Raw genomic sequence first — 23380 nt, forward strand, 5'->3', positions numbered from 1 at the left:
ATACTGTGATAAGGAAAGAATTTTTGTTTCTTACATTGCCTAAGAGTCACCCATGTTTTTGAAATAACTCGAAGGTTCAGCTTTATTTTTGCTGCTGCTGTATTTTGATGCCACTTAACAGCTTTCAGAAAAGCTGTTACCTCTAAAACCATTATTACTAAAAACATTCAAAGTATAAGTAAATTTTAAAGTTTTCTGGTAAAACTTTCACCTTCTTCCCATCACATAACAGAGGAGAGGAAAAATTCCTCAGTGATCAGAAAATCAGGGCAATATGTTTCTAATTCTCACTTATTTTTTGATGGGGTCTGCTTGTCTCAGTTTCATTGAGATTTGTAGCATTGTTTTTGGCAGTAGTTTTTTACATAATGGATAAGCATTTAGGATATGAAAGAAAAAATCAATGGCAATAATTTTTGGAAGAGAACACAAAGTGAAGCATGTGAATATTGAGCTTTGGAAAAACATTTCAGGCCAATTCCACTTCATAAAAATACTGACTTTGGGAGCTATGTAAATTGAAGCCTTTGCAGAATATAGTTACTGGAGCAGTTTTTCAAACAAAATACCACATATTCTCCAACTACATATTGTAATTATACAGATTTTAAGACATTATACTAAAAGTATATTATCTCTATTATTTTTCTATAGTGATTCAACACATTACACCTGGGCAAGGTCTAGCCAGGTCCTTTGCAATATATTAAAAAAACATAATTTAGCTGGTTTTTATAATATTCTGTGTTACAAATTAGTTTAAGGTGTCTTGTAGATCATGTAAATTCAGTGGTTTTTTAGATATACCAGTTCAAAGTAAGAGCACCAAAATGTTTCACTTTAAAATGCCAAGAATTTTCGGCTAAGGCAGCAGCATGTCCTCTGATGTCATATTAACTCTCCTTTAGTGGCAGAGTTACTGTGGCAAGGATTTATTTGAGAATTAAAATAGCTATACCATAGTTATTAACCTACTCAAGTTATTCTTGCTGAATTGAGCAAACTCAAAATCTATCAGATTTTCCAGTTTGCACTACAGGACTGTTTGACAGTAAAACAAGGCACTAATCCTACTCCTTTTTCTAATTCTTAAATGTAGCAGCAAGTATTTGGCTAGCCAGAAAGACACCAAATGATACATTCATAACAGGCAGATCAATCCTCCTTCCACACCACAGCTGCAATTCTTATTTTGTAACCAGTTACTAGAGCAAACCTTTAGGAGTTATGAGGCATCTGGCTCTGTTTCTGGCCATACTAGAGATTTGTGCTCTCAGTATTGTGACCCAGTAAGGTTTTAGAAATGAATCCTCAGAGGTGTTGTAGGTTTTAATTTGAGGGTCCTGAGCTAAGATTTTGACTTATAAGCTATATTCTGTATGGTTTAGGTTGTTTTCTCTTCTTTTCATTTTTTTTAAATCTTCAGTGTATGAGATTCACATAATCCTTGCTTTGTTGTGAGGTTTTTCATTGCTTTTTTTGCCACTTCATACTGTTTCATTTTCCAACTTCCAGATTAGGCTATTTTATACACAGTACACTAGAAACACAGAACAATGGACTTGAAATAGAGCTAGCAGCAGAATTTTGTGCCCACTTTTTTTGCTAGACTTTAGCTAGAGGAGCATGGCTGGTGGATGGGCTCAGCTCTACCAACTGATGACAGTCTCGTAGCTCGACCTCCAGTTGCTGCCTGCAGTACCTGGGAATGACTGGTTTGATTCATGCCATGATACATGGCACCCTTTGAAATGTGGTATGCTCATGTCATTTATTTCTTGCACACATGGGAACAGCTGCTCCTTACATGTCTTAACTGCAAAATTCAGGTGTTACCCACCAGTGCTGCTTTCTGAAATTGTTCTCCACTTGGGGGGAAAAAAATGTCCAGAAATAAATGGTCCAAGCAAGTCTGCATGAAGGAGGAAATCAGAGGTCTTAAAGCAAGGAAGGATGGAAGCAGGAGCTTGTGTTTCAGCAATGTTGTGTTTCAGCAGCAGTTGAATATCACAATCTTTCTACTTCAGTCCAGAAGTTCAGAATAGATAAATAGAAGATTAGAGATACAATAATCTAATGGTCAGGGGCCTGTTGTCATAGGTGTAAATATCAGCCTTTCTGGACAGTTTTGTTATGCAAAAGAAAAACTAGTTTCCATTTTACTTTCAGACAGCAGTGATGTTCTTTAATGCAACATGGTTCCCAACAGAGTAGCAGTCTCAATTGCTCATTTGGGTGATCCTCCACTGCTCAGGTCACTGATCCTTGGATCAGACATGAAAATAAGGACAGAAAATTTCAGTTGAGGTAGTGTTTGTTTTGGAGGCAGGAGGACCTATGCTGTCTGTGTACCTGCAACATTCTCCTTTGGCTGAAACATTTTCTTATAAAAAAGCACAGCAAACCCTCCACATTAAAATGTGGCAGACTGTTAGCTGCAAAGTAGGCTAAAAGCTCCATTGAAGTGTAAGATAATTTGCAGAATTTTTAACTCAAAGTAAGCAAGGATTTTCACTTGTTTACTACCACATCCAAAAAAGCAGATTTGTGATACTCTGCTGGAGGGGGACATGTCTTCACTTTGGAAAGACAAAGGGTGAATCAAGAAGGTCAGGGGATAAGGAAGGATGGGAGTGAAATATATGAGAGATTCTACAAGGTTAGAGGAAATAATTTTAATGTCTCCTTTAGTTTCATCAATGTCACTTGATTTCAAATTGGTGTTTGCACTTCACCTGCTCATATGCATAATATTTACTTTCTCTCCTGCATTTTTTCATTTCTTTACGTCTTCATTTGTATTTTGCTGCCTTCTTTAATAGCCTTCTTTAATATAACTCCTTATAAAAATGAGCATAATGTTCTCTCCTTAATATATTAGGGCACTTAAAGTAATCACCTTATCACCTTTATCCTTCACCTTTTTTTCTTTTTTAACTGCAGCCCTCCTGGGTTGTAGCTCATTAAACGTTTTTGAAATTCTCATGCATCTCTTCTGATTTGAGGAGGGGGGATCTTCAGAGAGACAGTAAGTACTATCACATATTCTAATTGGCAGATAGGCTGTGATTGTTGAAGGAGAAAGAAAATTAAGACTGTCTGATTATGTAGATACATTTCTTTAATTTAGGGATGATGGGCAGCCTTTTTAGTTAAAAAAAAAGATGTAGTTAGTCCTTGTTATATTCTCAGCTGTTGTAGAACCAATATAGAGGAAATATATGTAGGTAAAATGTCTATGTAGTAGCAGAATTATAGATCTTTAAGAGAGACTATGTCAGTTTTTCAAGGTAGGATCTGCAGGGTGTGCCACTCCTGCAAGATGTTTGTTTCATCCTGGATTTTTGGGGAGGTTTTTTGCTTTAGTGTTTGTTTGTTTTTTTGGTTGGTTGGTTGGTCGGTTGTCTTTGGGTTTTTTTGGGTTTTTTTGGTTTTTTTTTTTAGTGTACAATAAACTTTTCCTACCTTAAACAGCTTCCTATGGCAGTCTTTTCCACTGCCTTTTGTTTAGGGAGTTACCCTGCTCACAGTATCTCAATTATTCTTGCTTCTATTAAATACTTAACACATTATTCTTTTCCTTCAGTGTTTGCAGACAGCTATTATGTCCCCACTCTGTCTTTTTCTTTCCCAAACAGCTTGATGTTGCTGACTTGTATGTTTTAGCCAGTAGAACTTCCAAGTCCATTCCTGAAAAAGCAACTCACAGAATTTTTTTCCTCTACTTTTAATTGATTGTTTAATTATTTGAACTATGTAAATAACCTTCTAGTTGCTGTTATTTAAGTTATATTTTTGAAGTCTATTCTATGTTTCAAAAACATTTGAAATGTTAATCCTTTCCTCCAAAGTTCCTTCATTTGGGTTTTCTGCAGATTCAATAGTGTCCCAATTAATAATGAAAATTCCTGAGTTAATTCAGATTGATCCATGTAGAAAATATCTCAGTCTGTCCTTTCTGGTGATTGTGAACCTATTCTCAAGATACTCTGTAGGAACAGCCTTGTTCAATCTATTGCATCCATCCCATTGTTGTTTTTCTTTGCCTGGGACTGTTCCTGCTCTGTTCACAAGGCCATTTCCCATGTTTTAGAAGGGAATCTGACTGACTTAACCACATCTGTTCTTGATAACTCTATGGTGGCTACTGCTTGTCCCATTATCTCCTCTGTGCTTACCAGTAGTTTACTTAAGAAGGGATTGAAATTAAACTCATGAGTCTTTAATTCTCCTTCTTCTCTGAAACATGTTTGACTTTCCCAATTTTTTTAGTATTTCAGCTGTCCTCAACAAGTTCTCCTAGTTGCTGAAAAAGTCTGAGGCTGCTCAGATAATTGTGTGTCAGATGAACTTCAACTACCTTAACCAGTTCCTAGCTACATTTTTTGCTGGTATGCTGAAGTTATTTTTGTTATTGGTGGTAGTCAATTATGCTGGTCATCTGCTTGCAGTCAACCATTTCAGTGAAGACAGATGCAAAGGGAAAAACCATTAAGCTTTAGGTCTCCTCAGCATCATCTGTCAATATCCTTCCCTCACTGCCACGCAGGGGAGCAACCTTTTCTTTGCTCTTCCTTTTACTGCTAATGCAATTACGCAATGATTTATTGTCATCTTTAAAGCTCCCTGCTACTTTTATTTCACATTATGCCTTGGCCTTTCTGATTTTGTCCCTGTATGCTTGTGCAAACTGACCACATTTTGCATGTGTTTCCTCATGTGTCTGAGGTCAGAGGGTGGTCATATTTCAGTCTACTGGCTGCACGTTTATCTATAGCAGATAAGGCAGAACTGCTAATTTTTTTCTTTTAATGACTTGGAAAAGGTGGGTCTCTAGCCTTTCAATTTAAAAATTATGCTTCTGACTTTTAAAAAAATGTGCTTAAGTTTTGAATGAAATTAGGGTGAAATGAGGAAGAGGAGGTGTCTTATTTACAGGCTGTGGCTGTTGGTGGCCAGGATTATCCATTGTGCACAGTGATCCTTGGGAATGATTTTCCCAGGAAAGCAGATGGCTTTTCTGAGAGGTGGCTATAACTGTGATAACTGACTAGCTCTAATCATGGTAAGAAAAGCTAAGTGTCATGTGCCGGTTCAGAGCGAAATCACAGTAATGCCTATAATCAAGGTACCCTCATTAGAAGGGTAGTTGTCAGAAAAATTCTGCTTGGCTCCAGACAAAGGTCAAAGAAAAATACAGGAGAGGACAAACTCCCATATTGATTTGATTGCCAAAAATTAGAGAAAGGGCCATTAAAGCCCTGAAGGCAGTTGAGGAGATTGAGGGAGGAACAGTGAGACCTGGTGTGCTGTGCCTGCAAGGTATTTTTCACTAGAAAAGAAGGAGGGGACAAATTTGACAAGATCTGGCTGCTGGCCAATGCACTTTCTGACCTCTTTATTAGAAAGGATATCTGGCAAAAATTGGGCTGAATGTATTCATCCCGCTGGACTAACTTGAACAAGCTGACTGGCTTTATAAACGTGTTGCTGTTTTTCTCTGTTTCCAATCCATCATCCCTGCTCATGCCAGTCTGATGGTGGAAGAACTGAGAACTGGCAGCCGTGAATGGCTTGTCATTAAGCTTCTGTCCTTTCACAATGCTGTTTCTATCCTTAATAAACATTGTCAGCCATCTCACATATGTGGAGCTGCAAGCACTCAATACTGATTTTGTAAATGAGCGAGTCTCGGTGGAAAAGGCGAGGGTGTGGATTATCACTTGGGCAATAGCTGAATCCTGGCAGCAGCAGGAGGATTAATTGAATTGACCAAGCAATTGCACACCAGAAACAGCAGCCAACTTTTTTTCTGCTCATAGGGGAGGACATTGCTGCCATTGCAATGGCAAATGTAATGTACGAGCCATGAATATCCTTCCCAGGCTGTGTTCATCAATTAAGATAAGTAGTGATTTTTTATTTTTTTTTTTACAAGGACCTAAATCACTAATATGAAAAAATCCAAACAGAGGATTCTGAAGGTCCCAGGGGATTTGGGATATATTTATAGTTTACTCCAAACTTCAGATGAAATTAGGGTTGAATTCTTTTGACAGCTTTGCTTATTCAGTTTTACCAACAACAGCTCATCCAGCTCCACAGATTTGACATTTCTGTTGCTGAAAAAAGTTAAGGTTTAGTTCAGAAAACTGCTGTAAACATTTAGCTCAGGGTGGAATTGAATCCCAAATTAATATGATTATTTAGTAGCCACATGTGAGTTACATGGTTAAATGCCCTTTGTGGTCATGGAAGAGTTACCAAACACAGTTGGTAGAGCCTGGAGAAGGGTTTGGCTTCGCCTTATAATGTCCATGTTACAGGTGTTTGACTGGACCATGCAGCAGCTGCCTGATGTGACTGAATCTTGACCAGCTCTCCTGGGAGTTCAAAACAAACCTTGACAGCTAAATTTACGTGTCAAAATATGGTAGTTGCCTTCATCTGAAAGCTGAATGCCACTCACAGTTCTTAAGAAGGGAATGAGGTAGCAGCTGTTTGCTGGGTGCAGCCATGCAAAAGCTTCTGCCTTCTTTTTGTGGCCACCATTTAATGTGCATAGGAATTGCTGTACAATGGGTATGCCTGTCATTACTGGATTAGCTTGCAATGAAAAGCTCTTCTAACAATTATAGGAAGTTCTGCAGTTAACAATATTGTCATTTGAAGCAGTTATCATTAGCTTTTGAATTGAATGGCACATAAATGCATGAGGATAGTTTATACTGAACATTATAATTTGAGTCTGAAAAGTATGACAGTGCGTTGTTGACATTTTCAGTATTAACATTTCAGCAGGAAGGGTTTAGAAAACTTCTTGGGATAGCTTTTGTATTTTTAAAAGTTCAGTTTAAACACTGAAAAATTGATTAGCTGTTTTTGCAAAAATTCTTTGACAATGAAAATAGTTATGTCAATGTTAAGCACTAATATTATCATTATTGTTATTATTATTATTATTATCATCATTGAGCCCCCACAAAATCCTTAGGAAGGCCATAAAGCCTCAGAATTAGCTGATCTGAAATCTGAAAACATAGGCCTTTTTATTGTGCCATGACATGAAGAAATGCAATTCAGTGAAGACAGCTTAATACACTTATCCACATTGTGAAACCAAAGCACTGTGGTCAAACACTTCTCCAGATACTGGATTTCATTAGCAGGGGTGTTGCTGATTAGGGCTGAAGCACAGAACGAGTTCTAGGTTCTCATCTGTGCTCACAGTGTGTTTACATAACCATTTTAATCTTCCCCGCAACAGTCTGCACTGGCATTTCCTGTACAGATACTAATGTGGTTTGTGCTAACAAATGATTTAGGGCATATAGGGTATATGTATATCAAGCATATACACATAGGAGCCCCCAGAGGGGCCTACATAAAATACAGCATCACATTAAGTTCAGGTCCTTATATAAAAATACATTCAGAGTTAAAACAATTATAATTCAAAAGGCATAGTGCAGTATTCAGCTGAGAGCTCTTATTCTTTTCAAGAATATGCCTACATGCTTCTCCCTAGTCGTTTGGTTCCTTCAAGTTGAAAGACATAATGTCTAAATGTGGTATGTCCTTGAAAAAGCAAAACTAAACTTATTTTAAACAATATTCAAAATATGTTAAGCAATTAGAATGCCTACTTTTGAAATATCTGAACGTTTTGGGTTTCAGTATAGTTGGACATCTTATACCTTTAATTTTAGTGTTATCTTTTGTTAAATGTTATTACAAACAGTTACTGGGTACTTTGTTCATAATTAATAGGAATATTAATATGTTTAGACTCTGGTTTTTAATACTATGTATGTGTATTCATATATTTAATTAGTAATTGTAGAAAATACTCTAAAATTTTCCTGGTGGATGTCAACATAATTGCTTTCATAACACTTCAACAATCAGTTCTTTCCCACTTGAATGGGAATAAGGATCCCTCATGGAGCCATGCATGGGAAAAACTGAATTCTCTGGCTGAAAATGCTTCAACATCCAAACTATTAAAGAGCAAATAAGCAGATGCAGGGGAAAAGGTGGTTTACATGAAACAGGGAACACTCATGTCTGCACCTCTGGGGATGATGTGATCTTCATGGTCAAAAGTCACAGAAGTTCACTGCCCTCTCCCACAGCAGTTTGTGGAACAAAGTCAGGTATCACTCATAACCACCAGATAATTCTGTTTTATAAGCACATTGTTACCTGATAACAATGTTTTATTCTCATTGAATTACTCTATGACACTGTTTACTGATTACTCTAGTGTTACACTGTCTGATTTCATGCACTGAAAATTTGAAAATACATGGATTTTTTCCTTCAAATTAGCATCAGTGTTCCCGTATGTGATGATGAATTGTCCATTTAAAGGAAAATTAAAGCTACCAATGTCTAAGACATTTCTGATTTCCTTTGCCTCCCCTATTCAGAGGACAAGTATCTGTAGATAAATGCATTTCTTCATAGATTAATTAATACTGGACTGTAAATTGGGAGGTAAACTACCGTGAGAGGAATCAACATGTACACGTGATTTTCAGATGTACTTTTCCTCCTACACAGATACCTTCCAAGTGATTAAGGCTGTAGCACTTCTGAATTAACAGCTTTGGGGTGTAGGAAAGTGTAAAATATGTTTTTTTATTTTAAAGTAGACCTGTAGAATCCCTGTTTAAGTTTGAATTGAGTTTTGGGTTTAAATTTGAGTCCCTCTCCACTCTAAATTAAACAGAAACCAAAACCTGGCTGCTCACTTACTTTGATGACTTTTCAGTGTTTAAAGAAACAATAAGCCATCATGTTGTCATGGAAATTATTTTCCAGCATTTTCATGACTATCCATGATTTCTGTCAAAGCTCTTTGCATCATTGATATTTTGATATTTCTGATGTTGAAATTGTAGAGGAAAATTTTCCCAGCTGACTAGTGTTAGAGTTTTCAGTTCCATTTTTCCCTATTAAAGGAAAAAGCAACCAGTAAAGAAAATAATTTTGTATTTGCAAAGTTTAAAAGTTATGTTATTTTAAATTGAACTCTTAAAAAAATTATTTTTCTTTTCACCATGACTGAACATGGGGCATGTAACTGGATTATTGAACCGTTAATGTAGATGGGTCTGTCTGTTGAAGATAATTCAGTCAATCAGTTGTATCCCAAATCACTATCTATGGTCATGACTTTCAGGATTTGTGGGGGGAAACAAGTCTGTGTATCCATCCCATGCCTGTATTCCTTTATTTGCTATGGTGATCTTTGTCTAAAGGAGCAGTTTGCTTGGGACTCAGTCTGAGGAAGGGGCACTTCTGATATTCACATGCCAGCTCAGGGCTGGATTCATGTGCTTGAGCACAGATGACTTGTGTCACCTGGGCTGTCACAGTCTGAGACTTCAGCACGACCTGGGGGATCCTTGCCCACAGCTGCGAGTCCATCAGGATTACCTGGGGATGTCAGGTGCCAGAGCTGCTTATGCTTGAGCAGCTCAATCAAAGCTGGGTGTCCAGGCTCCCAAGAAGACCTAAGCAGCAGCATCAAAAGTGTCTCTAGAGTGACTCCCTTTGTTCTCTGCCATGTGGATGGTTCCTAACTCTGGAATCTGCTCCAACAGCTCCTGGCCACTGTAAGGGGAGGCTGCACATGCGGCTGCTCTGAGCTCACCTGCTGCTGGCACTAAGATCTCATGCCTTTATCTGCACTCTGAATCCCATCCTTTGTGTGTCCCTTTTTGTTTTTGCAAATCTAATCTTAAAGGGGCAATTTTAAAATTTCCAGGATTGTCAAACTTACCTAACTTTAAGGCTTTTCTATTTTCAGAAGAGTTGAGACTTGCTTTCAAAAGAGACAGAGGCTTTGAATAGGCTGCTCTTGTTGGAAGTTGGCAAACAGGATGTCTTTGGGAATGGCACACAGCCGAGGTGCACAGAGCTGTAGTCTGCATGGATGGATGATGTCACACTGTAGCCATGGCTGTATTAGATGAAAAAGGAGCACATTTTACTGATGGAAGGGAGGAGACAGCTTCATTTTGCAATGATGACAGAGCATTAAATTGTTCTGGGGTGACACTGTAAAGGGGGTGTGGTCAGTTTGCTGCGCATATGTGCGTGCAATACATCAAATTTTATAAAATACCAAAGAGACTTTGAAATCCAGATGAATTTTTTGTAATAGCTTTACGTGCTTTTCAAAATATGACCTGTGCTCAATGTGTGCTTGTCAGATTCCTAAATGTCATCTATTTCTATCTGTCACTTCTTATCATACAGCTAAATTAGTGCACATAGATACAAACCCTGTCCAGCATCACCTTTCATTTGTAACTTTAACACAAAGCACATGTTTTTACTTTCTGAGAGGATGCAGCCTGCTTTTGACAGATGCCAGATTCAGTCTGTTTATATTATTTAAAAAGCATGCATATCTCATAGGAATCATACAAGAATTTGCTTCTGCTGTTTACTACATGCATGGAAACATAGATATATCTGTGTATCCTATCCCTACACAGTTTTTAAATATTGAAAAAATATTATTTTTTAATATTAAGCTAAGAAAGTACACTAAAATTCCTCTCTCTAAGAAAATACACTAAAATTCCTCTCATGCTTTAGAACCATTAAATCTGGTAAGTTTTGATGGAGTACAATCCAGTATGAATGGTAATAGCACAGGCATCCTAAGAATGAAATGATTGATTAACTCTGTTTACCAGCTAGTCATTATTTAGCTAATAACAAAAGACGGCGAATAATCAGGTGTACTCCTTAAAGACCAATGTTGATTGTAGCATCGTTTCAAACCAGGTTTCAACGTCCAAGGAAAACTTGAGACCTCATGGCAAACTGAAACTGGAAGCCTTCACTGGTTTCCATTAAGATCTGCTCCCCAAAGTGTCTGCTAAAGCTGCTTTCACATGCCTCAGGTGGGGACATCCATCGGTTTCATCCTTCCTCTGATTTTTCAGAATCCAGGCGAAGACGCGAGAATTCCGCGAGCGCCAAGCCCGGGAGCGCGACTACGCAGAGATCCAGGAGTTCAAGCGGCCGCTGGGCTGCGAGGCGGATGCTGCCTATGCCGGCATGGCCTACGAGTGTCCCGGCAGCGCCCGGCCGCGGAGCCCGCGGGAGGCTCCCGGCCTGGAGGCCCTGTACGCCCAGGTGAAGAAACCGCGCAGCGCCAAGTCCTCACCCGCAGACAGGTAGGGCCGCGCATCAGGCGGCGCACCCTCGCAAAACCTTGTGCTGCTTTTTTGTTATCCGCATCAGTCGGGAACGCGGAGGGTTTTTATTAAGAGCCTTTATGTAGAGCAGTGTCGAACTCACTCAAATAAATTTGTTAGAATGGGATAGGAATGTTGTTTTCTGCAGAGCAGCTACGTTTCTTCTCTTTCTTCAGATGGTTTGGAATTTTGGAATCGCCGTTGGGTATCATTAGAATTAAATTCAAATTTTTAACGTAATCAGGTTTATTTGTCAAAGCTCTAGTGGATATGTCTGTGGAATTTTCAACCTATTTACAGCTGTTACAAAAATCTCTAAAAGGTTACTGTTGCTACAGCAAAAATGAGTTAAATCTTCTATGCATTTTAGTCCTGAACTTCAGCCTAACAGGTTGAGCTTTCTGATTAAGTATAGACCAAGTGAGCAAATTCTAATCTTCACTCTTGAGTTACTTCTTGGGTTGTAGCTTTTGATTTGTACTCTTCCTGCAGGTACGTTATCTGAACTGTCTAGCTTGTTTTTATGATGAAACTGGGCAAAATTCTGGTTTCTGTTGGTGGAGTTCTGAGTTAATTTGAAAACCTGAAGCTAAAACAAGCTTGTAAACTAAAAGTGAAAATTGTGAAAGGCAAAAATTACAGGTTTTTTTGTGATTTAACAGTGAAAATACACCTGTATTCATGGCTTACTGTTGCAAAGTTGTAGTTCTGCATTTTCTCAGCATTACAAAAATTAACAGTAAAATCCTAGTGCAAGACAGATTGTTCACTCATTTGGAAGTTATTTGTTTAGCTCATAGTAAAACCATTTATTTTGTTTTCTACCTCACTCTTTCCAGAAAAATATTGACTTTTCAGTTAAATCAGCAAAGCAGTATTTTGTCTGCAGTGTTTGAGATCAGTGTAGCTTCTTCATGAGCAGTGGTATTCGCTTTGCATATTCTGTTCTAGGTGGTAATGGAGTCAGTTATATTTCAGCTAAATATCTAAAACTCTGAGGACTGAAAGTATTGTATTTGACCCTCCACTTGATCTATTTTGCAAAGTTTCTTTACATAATATTGATAAATATACATACTCTAATATGACAAAACGAAAATCTCACATGCATCATGGAATGAGTGCATTTTTACTAAAAATCTTTTGCACAGCTGCCTTTTTATTTTCTCAATCACACTCTTCGCTTGCATTGTGCAAAAGGTCTACTTCTCATAGTAAATGAAAATAATTTATATATTGTGGATGTGTGCACATTATTTCAGTGAAGGAAGCAAAATACTGTTAACAGATGTCAGCTTCATCTGTGTCCTTGAAATTTTGTATTCCTTAGCCTTATATTGGCTGGCACAGGTATACCCAGGTGCCTGACATTTCAGCACTTTTGTGCCTTTGGAAATCAAGGTAGCTTGGTTGGATATGTCTGCCACGTGGTGACTCTCATGGCTGTTTTTGTGAGACCAAAGGCAGTGTTTCATGCTGGAGTTGAATGGCATCAATGTCACATCAACAAAAAAAAAGTTCTTTGATACAAACCTGGCACGGCAAAATAGGAGACCTGCGTGACCCAGTTAACTCTGTGTGGTGGCTGATAAAAGAGCCAGGAGAGAGTGAGTAAAGTGGAAGATAATGGAGTACCAGGGGAATCTGATGTTAATCAGGTGGGTAGGACTGACAAGCAGTGCAGCAGTTTTGTACATTCAGGCTGCTCCTGGAGCACAGAGGGTCCTGTCTCTCACAGCTGGATCATGCTGTGACAAAAGGAAAGACCCAGCACACACAATGGGCCTGAGCAAAAGGATAAAATTCAAGCAGGGTACTGGAAATGGGGCATGAAAAACCATCCCTAGTCCCGTGATAAAGTGGGGCACATTTGGCAAACACACTCAGAAAGAAATACTGAATTCAGATGTAAAAATGTTATTTTCTGTAAGTGTACTCTGAAATACCTGTTCAGGGGTCTGAGGCATGAAGGTCTGGTTTATAGGGTTTTCTTTCCCCTCTCTTCTCACATCTTTATCAACAGCCAAGCTGTGGAGATAATAAATCCCAGCTGGTTCCAGGAGACCTTCTGGGGAATGTTGCAGTGATGTGCACAATCTCAGGCTCAAAAGTACAGACGCAGAAGCTGGGTCTGCACTTTGGGCCTATTCCTGAAGGAATGTGTCACAAAATCATGTCATAAATAGTTTGGGATCTTAAAGATCACCAGGTTGGGCATGGAGGAGGTTCAGCAGCTGTGAGGGAGCAGCTTTGAATCGTCCTTGAGGTATGTGAAGGATGTCTGGGAGCTTTGTAATGTTAATCATGAGAGCCTGGATTGTGGCTGAGGTACCTTCCCAAAGGCTGCTCTGTCTTTTGCAGGCTTTGCCTTAGATATACTAAGAAACATCATCTGAGCTTTTGCTAAGAATCAATTGTGACTGTGTGGACCTGAGGTGCCTGTTAACTGTTTGGTCTCCTTGTCTGTAGAATACCCATCTCCTTACCCCATGTGCATTGCAGCCTCTTTCTTATTATCTCTTTTGTAGCTTCCTCTTTCACTTGGCATCTCCTGTGATGCCCCTTTTGACACCAAACATCCAAGTGCCTCTGCTCAAGGCTCTTCTTCATGAAGCTCTCTTCTCTGCAGTCTGATTTATTCTGATAATGCTGCAAGAAATTTGATAAGAGTAGTTGGTTGCAGGTCTGCATCCTTAAAATACTGTGTACGTGAGTGTTCATCTGTGGTGAGTGTTATTTTCAGTGTGTTTTACTTCTTTTCCCTCCCATCCTTTCCTTTCTTCTGGATATTTCAGAGGTTACCCAAGTGAAAACAGTTGTTTCCAGCCTTTGTGGATGGAAAGGGAAATCACTCACAGTGTGCTGCCCTTGTGCTGAACTGCCAGGAGCTGGTAATGGCCAGGCTGTCTCAAATCTTTAGCACGTTCATATTAAAAGCAGCATTGTTTATATGGGAAATGTTATTTCTATTGAAGTTTGGTGCTTAGTGCCAAACAAAATTTGACATTTAATTATGTCCAAAAGGTTATTTAAAAGTCTGTTACAAAGGAGCCTATAACAAAATGTCCTATAATAGTTTGCATACCATTGCTGAACACTTACGACAATTTTTTTTGTAACTTGCAAGAGAATTGCTATGGCTGTGTGTGAGGCCTTGTCAGGGTTTGTTTTCCTTTAATATTCCTTTAACTTCTCTATTACTTTCATCAACACATGCCACCAACTGTTCTGAGCTTAACTGTATCATGGCAAATAGTGAATAGCAAAGTGGAGGACAAGTATGTAAACTGTTCATCAGTGTAGACAGATAGTACAAAATTGTAGGAAACACAGGGTTGTTCCTTAAACTTTGTCTGACCATTTCTCTAAATAAAAAGTAGATCATATAATGTCAATATACAGAAAAGGAGAAGAATATATTAACTCACTCGTTGGAGACATGCACTGCTAGATGTGTGTAAGTGACAATGTTTTACCCAATTTTTCCCCAACAATGGGTATTAAAAAAAACCCAGCTTGTAAACAGTAAATTCTACTCAAATATATCCTTACAGGACTTGAAACTGGTTTAGAATTACTTTAATGCAGATTTTTATTGCATCAGAGTTCAATCACTAATGAATATTTGTGAGGTTTAGAGGGGACAGTGTTGCTTGCTTGGTTGGTTTGGCTTTTCAGTGATTATATCAGTTACAGATGTAGCACTAAAAAAAGTTGCTTTCTGTTCTTTATCCTAGAGAATCAAAACAGATTGTCTTAACAGAGGAGTTTATTGCTCAGAAGAAAGGAAGCTCTAGCAATGAATAAACAAACAAATAAATAAATATGTTGGAAGAGATTGATGATCAGCCTAGCTCCATATACATGAGCTGCCCTTGTGACATCAGCTCCATCCAATACACTGATAGCAAATGGAGACAGGCTGCTAGGAAGTTTTTCACTTCTGTGTTAGGCATTGATGGAGTGAAGCAGAGGTGGAATGTATAATCTATGTTTATTTTACCATTCAGGAAAGAGGTGTCTCAAGAACATAGTTCTTGAGAGTAAGGCTTTCAGCTTAGCTGAGAAATGTCTCTAGTATGTTTTGCATTACAGAGAGGAGTAGCTGAATGACTGATCAATATTGCTTTTCATGTAGATGACAAGGATGCCATACAGTGGGGCTTTATGGCAATCACCTGACATCCATAGCTGAGCACGATGTAGAAAGACAACTCCTAATGGCTGTCACTCTGTAATCATTTCCCACCAAGAGTGCATTGTCCTGAAATAAAATTGAAATAAAATAGGCACTGTGCTGCTGTAAATCTAAATAGCTTGAAAATAGCAGGTTAGACTCCTCCAGCTTGCTGAGGACATTTTAATGGAAACATAAATACCATAATCACATGCTTTTTGCATGCATTTTGCCATTAAAAGAAAAAAATCCTTCATTTTAGAAGGGAGACCTTTATGAACTGGTTTATTTTCTATCAGGAGTGGAATCAAGTTATGTCAAAGGAATATCTGGGAACTGAAAATAACCCCACTTCCTTTAACTGTCATCTGCTCAGTGCAAAGAGGCAAGATCGTATTTTTTCAGGTCAGGTCACATACTTTGCTGCTTTTCCAAAAAGAAAGGGAGAACATTTTATTAAGTTGTTAACTTTGATTCTCTCAGTAATATCATTGTGCTTAAATTGGCATGAGAATAATGAAACCTGGAAACTGCAGAGAAACACTCTAATATAATAAAAGAATATGTAAAAAGTGAAATAAGCAGACCCTGTCTTTCTAGTGTGTATAAAATAACTCTTAGCAATAGCAGAATGGGTCATGAAAGCTATGAAATGCTATATTACTGTGCTTGGATAAATATTTGTTAAAAAAGCAGGCTCTTGTGCAGCTATATTAAACTTCTTTATTAGTAGTGTCAGTCACAGGAGTGTTCTTAAGTCTGTGGGATCATTTATGTATAGGAATCTGAGCTTACTGCTGGGCCCACCAGAGTGGGATAGGAGTTATTACTCAGGGTGATGCATCATGTAAATGCTAGGACGTTTCTTAGATGAAGAGATTTTTTTGATGGCTCTGGAAGTTGACTTGAAGAGCACTTTCATGAAGAGAAAGACCTTGGCTTTTCAAGCCATCTATCCAGTGACATTTAAAACCTGCAGAGCTGTGCAGAAGGCTAAGAACCTATATTGAATAAGATTATGAGTAAGCTCTTCCCTCCTACCTCTGTTTACTTGTCTTCCCTTATCTGGAAATGTTTTCCTATCTCCTGGATCCCTTGTTCTTCCCTGTTTATCACCCTCTGCTGTCAGAGCCCTGCAGACACCCTGCTACAGAGGAAGGTACCACTCATGCAGGTAAATACTGTTGAGGATACTCAGGTTGCAAGCATTTCAGAGCAGGGACCTTCTTGTTTTGCAAACTCCATAAGTAATCAGTAATGTTTCAGAAATCAAGTCAGAGGTTACAAATCCTTCCCTTCCACTCAGTCTCACTCTTTTGTGGCATTATGAAGCTTCATTCCTGTGAGAATCTGACTTCTGGAAAGACTTTCCTGGCCTAGGAAAAGGCACATATGCCATTATGGATTAATCAGACTCTCCAAGGCAACCTGTCTGGAGAGCAGTGGGTTAATGAACTCTTTGCAGTTCACCAATGTGTAAAACTGAAAATAATACTCGGAAGTCATTGTGGTATTTTTCCTTCTCTGTCTGTTATAACCCAGAGAAGGATTAGTTAGAGCCTCTGTGAGACTCTTCATGGGGTTTAATTTCACTTTAGTGCTAACACATTGGGTTTTTTTGTTTCTCTACCCTTCATCCTATAAGCCAGTAATCCTTGCCCCCAGGACTGCCTAAAAATTAGCTTGGTCTCTCATAGACCCTGCCCAATAGACACTATTAGCATTGGCATTTTATTATCTAGGTTGGTTGTTTTCTTTTGTTCTTCCATCTTGATAGAATATAAGGCAAGTTTTAATATAAATTCATGAGGATTTATGTAGGCTCCCTATTGTGAAAGTATGCAATTGCACTCCCCTCTTTGGGTTACCACTTTGGTGGAATAAATGGCAGACTTGCAGTGAACTCTATTCATGTCTCCCATTTTAATTACTGCAAAGCCCTGCTCTCTCTCTGAATAGATGCCAAGCACTGATACTGTTGTGAGAACCACGTCCTTCTCCATTTACCACAGCCACAGCCCCACTGAAACCCCAGTGGTTTCTCTTCCCTTCCCCTCTCCTCCAGCCCTGCAATAGCAGTGTGGCAGCTACTTGTTTGTTTTCACAAAAGCAGCTGGAGTTAGTGCCTCTACAAATGGTTGCAGTGGGCAAATGCACAGAGAGATGAGAGAGATGAACTTCCCACTCTGGGTTACAGGAGCAGGAGGTGAAGAGGGACCCACCCAAACGTGCCCTTGGTGCCCCTGATCTGGGCTGGAGGTTGGCAGATCTGCATAGCTGGGTGATTTCAATTCCTTTAAGTGCAGAGGAGAGACTGTTTATAAAAGGGGGGGGAGGTCAAAACCTGCCTCTTCAATACAATATATTAATAATTTAACTACATTGTAACTGAATTTTGTGTGTATTTTTTTGTTGATATATTAGTACAATTTGCACACAGAGATCAGTTGTGCATTTTGTTACTTGGATTAAAAAAGAGAAAAACCTTTACTTTTTTTTCAGATTGTAGAAGTAAATATTTAATTAAAAAAAAAAAAAGAAGGAAAAAGAAAACTATAATTATATATCTTAGTATGGAAAAATAAGATGCACAAGCTAGACACGGCCGTGTGTCAGGCATCAAATGGTTATTGTGTGGTTTGAGATTGCAGTCCAAAAACCCAGCTGTGTGTGTAACGTGCACATCTTTTCTTCCCACTAATGCCATCAATGCAACTTGAAATTCTTCATCCTGAGAAAATTATGGGGAATAGTTGAGTACACAAAGCTGAAAAAGGAAAGGCTTTCCCATTCATTAAATCAAGTGCTTTGATCCTACCGGTGTAAACTGCTAAAATCTGTTCTTTGCGAGTTTTACTAACCAGAATTTGGATTGCAAACTGATGTTGTGCTTCACTTGAACACCATAATTTAATCAGTTTAATTTGTTGTTGCTGTTGAATGTGGCCCTTTCTAAATAGAATACAAATTTCTGATCTTTTTGTCTTTTATGTCCCTCCAGTCAACCCATCTGTTCCTCTTTGGTGAAGGATTCAGGCTTCTCCTTTCCAAGCATTTGAAGAACCAGGAGTTTTCCATTTTAGCTTTGTCTGGTTATGAGAGAGGGGTGCACAGGAAGAGCTTGGAGAGAGTCTTGTGTTTTCATGAAGACTTAGCTTTATACTTTCTAAAATTAAATATTCAATTTGAAGTTAGATCTTTAATGTAGTTTAATGGACAAACAGTAAAATGTTTTGATATTGGAGGGTTTGAAGGGTTTTTTCTTATTTTCTATTTTTATGAATGATATCTCCTTCACAGATGCGACAAACTATATTTAACTACACTGTTTATCCTTATGGCCAGTCTTGTTTGTTTATGTGACCTACAAATCACCCTGCTTATGGTCAGAGTACTTTGTCACTGGAGGAAGTGGTGGAGTCTAATTGTGGGGAGGAATCCTCTGCAGTGAACTTCAGGAAGGAAAATAGCATCACTTCATATAGGTTGCAGGGGAAGTGGTTAATTCCTTTTAACAGATTGTAAACTCATTGAATGAATGTGTATGAAGCATACCACACTGGCAGCCCTGGAAACTGAGAAATTGCTGAAAGATCTCATTTCAGTTTGTTCTTGGTTGGAAAGCTGAAAAACAGTGCTTTTCCACTCATCACTCAGAAAACAGTGTATATTCCCACAGCCCTGTACTTCATGATATATTGTTAAAGAATAGTTTATAAGGTGTTTGAAATCTTGTTCCTTAAGGCTCAAACACTGTGATGGTGAAACATTGAAAGAATTCTTGCATGACTTATTTTATATGATTAGGTATTTCTGAAGAACATCAGACATTTTGAAAATCAGACTTACTTGCCATGACTTTTTTTTCATTCTTTAAAATACTAGTGGCATTTAAATAGCTTTTCAATTTGATGTGTTCATAGCACTCTTTCTTACATGATGGATATATCAAGTGTTATTATGGTAAATAGATGACATATTTGTAATGGATAGGTAATTTCATCTTCTCAGAGTTTAGACTGTGATATAACACATAGGATTTAATTTATGAAAGAGAAAGCAGAGGAGCAGATTTAGCTTATTTTTAATTTGTGTGTATAGTTTTATAACAATAATGCATGGCATGCCTGAGCTGCATTGCTTTATGTAATGAAATGTCTTCTGTGTGCGACAATTCATTGTTGATTACAGCCTTCCCTCATTCCTAGGTTTCCATTTGATAGGAAACACAATACAAACTGGGATGAAAAGAGAACACATAATTTCTACTCCCAACATTTAGAAAACATTTAGAATTAGACTTCAAGGGATGTGAGAACTAATGTCCCTCAGACTTTTAATTTTCACTTATCTTTGGGATGGGAAGAGCTCTGACCTGGCAAACAAAGAAGACAGAAAATATTAGCATTGGTCTTTATTTCCCAAGACATAGTTCATGGCTCATTAACAGTGGTAGTGTATGTTACTATATGTGGTAGTATATGAATGCTATTTGCAGAGAAAAACAAGCAGAAGTCGTCTGTTGTTACTTTGTAAATGTGTTAGTAGATATAGTGTGGAAAAAAAAGAAAGAAAAAAGCAGAAAAAGAAGGTTTAGCTGTGTATTATTTTGTAAATCATCTTACACTGTGCTGTGTCTGCCAGCTTAAGATAAACTCTATGCACATTGGCTGAAATGTCAAATTAACACACCCGTTTTTAGGATTGCTAAATGCCCATCAAGGAATGGAGGTTTGTGCTGAAGCTATTTTAATTAGCAAAGTGTGATTTAAAGGTTGCTAAAATCAAAAAGAGCTTATTCATTTTTCATCAATAATAATTTTTCTTAATATTTCATCAAAACCCGCTGATTCGGAGACCACCTTCTGGGCTTTGATTCATTAGGACTGCAGACATAATTTAATTTTTTCCCCTTTCCTCATTCTGTGATATGCTCTTTCATCTTTGAGACATTGTTAAGATGTTTCTAACATTCCCAGATTGCTAATTGATCCAACTTTTTTTTAAACTGTACTTAAGACAGAAGCTTCTTTTGGGTGGAAAAAAATTTCCATGCATTTGCTTTTATTAGTGTTTTTTTTCAGTCTCTGTATCTGATAAAGTATAAGGTCTCAAACAGGCATTGAAAATGGAAGACAGGTATGGTTTTGTATATGGCAAGTGAGGCAAAAATATTAAAGACATGATAGAGGGAATTTAAAAGAGTTGGTAGAGTAACTAAGATTGTGAAGTTACTACATTAGTTCATCTAGAACTAAGCTGGTATTAAAACAGTGCTGTAAGTAATGTTTTTTTTTGTCTAAATCTTTGGAGGATCATGGAGAAGAGCAATTATGGGAATTTATGCAAAGGCATTCTGTGAAAGGATGTACAATTAAAAGAAATTGCTCCTTTTACTTTAGTAGGACTCTTCATCTGAGTTTTGTCTACATTATCATACTCTGGTAATTTCTAGTCCCCAAATGCATTTCTGTTACTATTTTAAGTTGAGCTTCATAACCTGTTTCTTCTTGGGTGATTTCCCTGTAGAGCAGTATCTGGAAAACTTTCCATTTGAGTACTTTGTTAAACAAGGAGTTGCTGTTTGCTGAGCATGGAGGGTTGGAGCAGACCTGGTGCCATGGGCTGTCCCTGATCCTTTTCTGTGAGTGCTTGGAAAACTGTCACATCTTCATTTCCCTTTGCTCATCCCAGCTGTGAAATGAGTCACATTGGGTGGGTGCACCTGGTGTCCATTCTGTGAAGGCACAGTGAATTAGGGAAGGGCCATCTTTTTCTTTTCTTCCATGAGACAGTGTTCCTCAATTCAGTCTAATTAGAATTTCAGAAGCATCCTCTACGTCTTGCTTAGATGGCCAGAGCTGTTATTTGTCCTGTGAAGCCACACTGAGCAGTTCATGCAGGCTGAATTTCATTAGCTTTCATTAGTTGCACTACTCGTCTGTAGTTAAAATTACTGCAGCTCAAGATGTCAGAAGTGAGCAGGAAAATAGGTAAAGCCAACATACCATTCAGTGTCAGAAATAATCCTACTTTATTGGAGCTCACACGTATTTTTTATTATTCCTTCTCATGGCTCAGGTGCCTCCATCTTTTATGTAACCTGTCATATGTGTGTCCACATTCAGTAGAGCATTTGCCCACATGCAGAATGAAATGCTGATACAAGTATGTGTTCAGTTAGGACAGAATTTTTATGTGCATGTGTTTATGTCTGTCTATATATTTTTGTATTTAGAAAAACTCTAAAAATTCATCTGCTCCAGAGGAAGTGACCTCCAGAAGTCATCTAGTCAAGCCCCCTGCTCAGAGTGTGTTTGGTCAGGTCAGGTTGCTCAGGGCTGCAGTTGTGTCCTGAATATCTCTGAGGATGGAGATTTCATTCAGCTCCCTGGGTGTCTGTTCCAGTATTTGATCAGCTTCATGCTAGCTTGAAAAACAAAGGCAAAAAGAAAAAGCTTTTTATTTCAGAATTCTGTGTTCTTCTATTTGTGTCCATTTTCTATCATTCTAATGCTGTGCAACTCAGAGAGGAGTCTGGTGTGTGTGTGAAAAAGAAAGTAAAAATCTCAACCAAAATGAATGAATCACTTAATGCAATATTAAGTGAATATGGAACAAGAGATTAAAATTTTTCAGGCATCAAAAGAAATTTTAAAATAATAAGGATTACCTAAAAAAATATTTATCCTTGAACTTCTGCTTGAATGATAGCCAGTGTTGGCTTTTCTACCTATGTATTTTCATATTTCAGAAGACACTTAACTACATGTCTTGTTTCTCCTAAATTATTATGAATATATGTATTGTCTTTTTCTCTATTACACTCTCAAAACCTGAATAAGTCTGGGAACAAAGTATAACTCTTGATTCTTCTTTAAATAAAGGAAGTTGCCTTTTCTCCTTTAACTCACAGGCTTTGTATTATGCTTACAGCATTCAGCTCCACCAAAAGTGATGCATCTGAAAGTATCCTTAAAAATGACTCAGAGCTGTGTGTGTTGTTGGATTGCTCCTTACACATGCTTAGTTCTGCTGGGGCAGGATTGCTGCTGTGTGGGACGTGTGGCTCTGACAGCCTTTCTTTTGCTAAAGGATTTTCTGCTTTTTAACACTGAAGTTTTACAGCTCATCTGCACAATTTCCTGGACAAAAAGAGATCATAACTCCCAGAGACATGACACTGTGTTGGTGGTGAATTCTGAAACAAAGACTTCTGAGCATTTCTCAAAGTCTTGCTTGCTGTGTTCATTCTGGGCTGGAGTTTGCAGATGGTGAGTGCACTGCAGGGATGGAGGCTCAGGAGACACAGGATGTCCTGTGGAGCTGAAGGGGCACACCAGAGGAAAAGGGGGGGAAGGAAGCAACTCTCCTGTGGAGATCAGGGAGAAGGTACCTGCTGAGCCCTGCTGGGACAAAGGGGAGCCAGCTCCCCTCTCACCTGCAGGGAAAAAAAATAATAGAAAAATCAACTGCCCTCCTTGTAAGCACAGATGAGGAATAGGATGATCTGTGCAGGGTTGGCTTTCATCTAGAGAGTATATTTACAAGGTCCCTGAAGAATTCCATAACCTCTGATGGGACATGTGGTTTCCATAACTACACCTTCACCCCTGAGCTGATGCCCTCACTACTCCCTGCACTGACACCTGTGCAGTGACACACTGCTGCTCTTTAATTGCACATAAATCAGGGCCAGAGAGTGGAGACAAGCCAGGACAGTACAGAAGGAGAATTTAAGTGTAAAATTAATTACCTGGGTTGGAACATGGCCAGGGCACCAAGGTTAACACCTGTATGCTTGTGAGAGCTGCTTGTTGATATTCTTCCACAAACTATTTTCTACAGAGTTACAGATAAGACCTTGTAAGTCACTTGGTCTGATCTCCTCTGTTGGTTCTTTCTGTGATGTATTCTATCACTTGAGTAGTGCATATTGAAATAGCATTATGTGGGTTCTTTCTCTCATAACTCTTGTTTG

At 38.4% G+C, this 23380-nt stretch overlaps 1 protein-coding gene across 12 annotated transcripts in view; it reads left to right on the forward strand.

Moving 5' to 3' along the window:
* PARD3 (par-3 family cell polarity regulator) overlaps window positions 1-23380 on the forward strand; it is a 438577-nt gene that overhangs the window by 330087 nt on the left and 85110 nt on the right. For all 12 annotated transcript variants that reach the window (XM_079300415.1, XM_079300424.1, XM_079300421.1 and 9 more), the window contains one exon: window positions 10968-11201. In XM_079300415.1, the coding sequence (XP_079156541.1) occupies window positions 10968-11201 (234 nt within the window). The remainder of the gene's footprint in view (window positions 1-10967; window positions 11202-23380) is intronic.

Source organism: Erithacus rubecula, assembly GCF_903797595.1.
Source record: "Erithacus rubecula genome assembly, chromosome: 3".
Lineage (NCBI taxonomy): Eukaryota > Metazoa > Chordata > Aves > Passeriformes > Muscicapidae > Erithacus > Erithacus rubecula.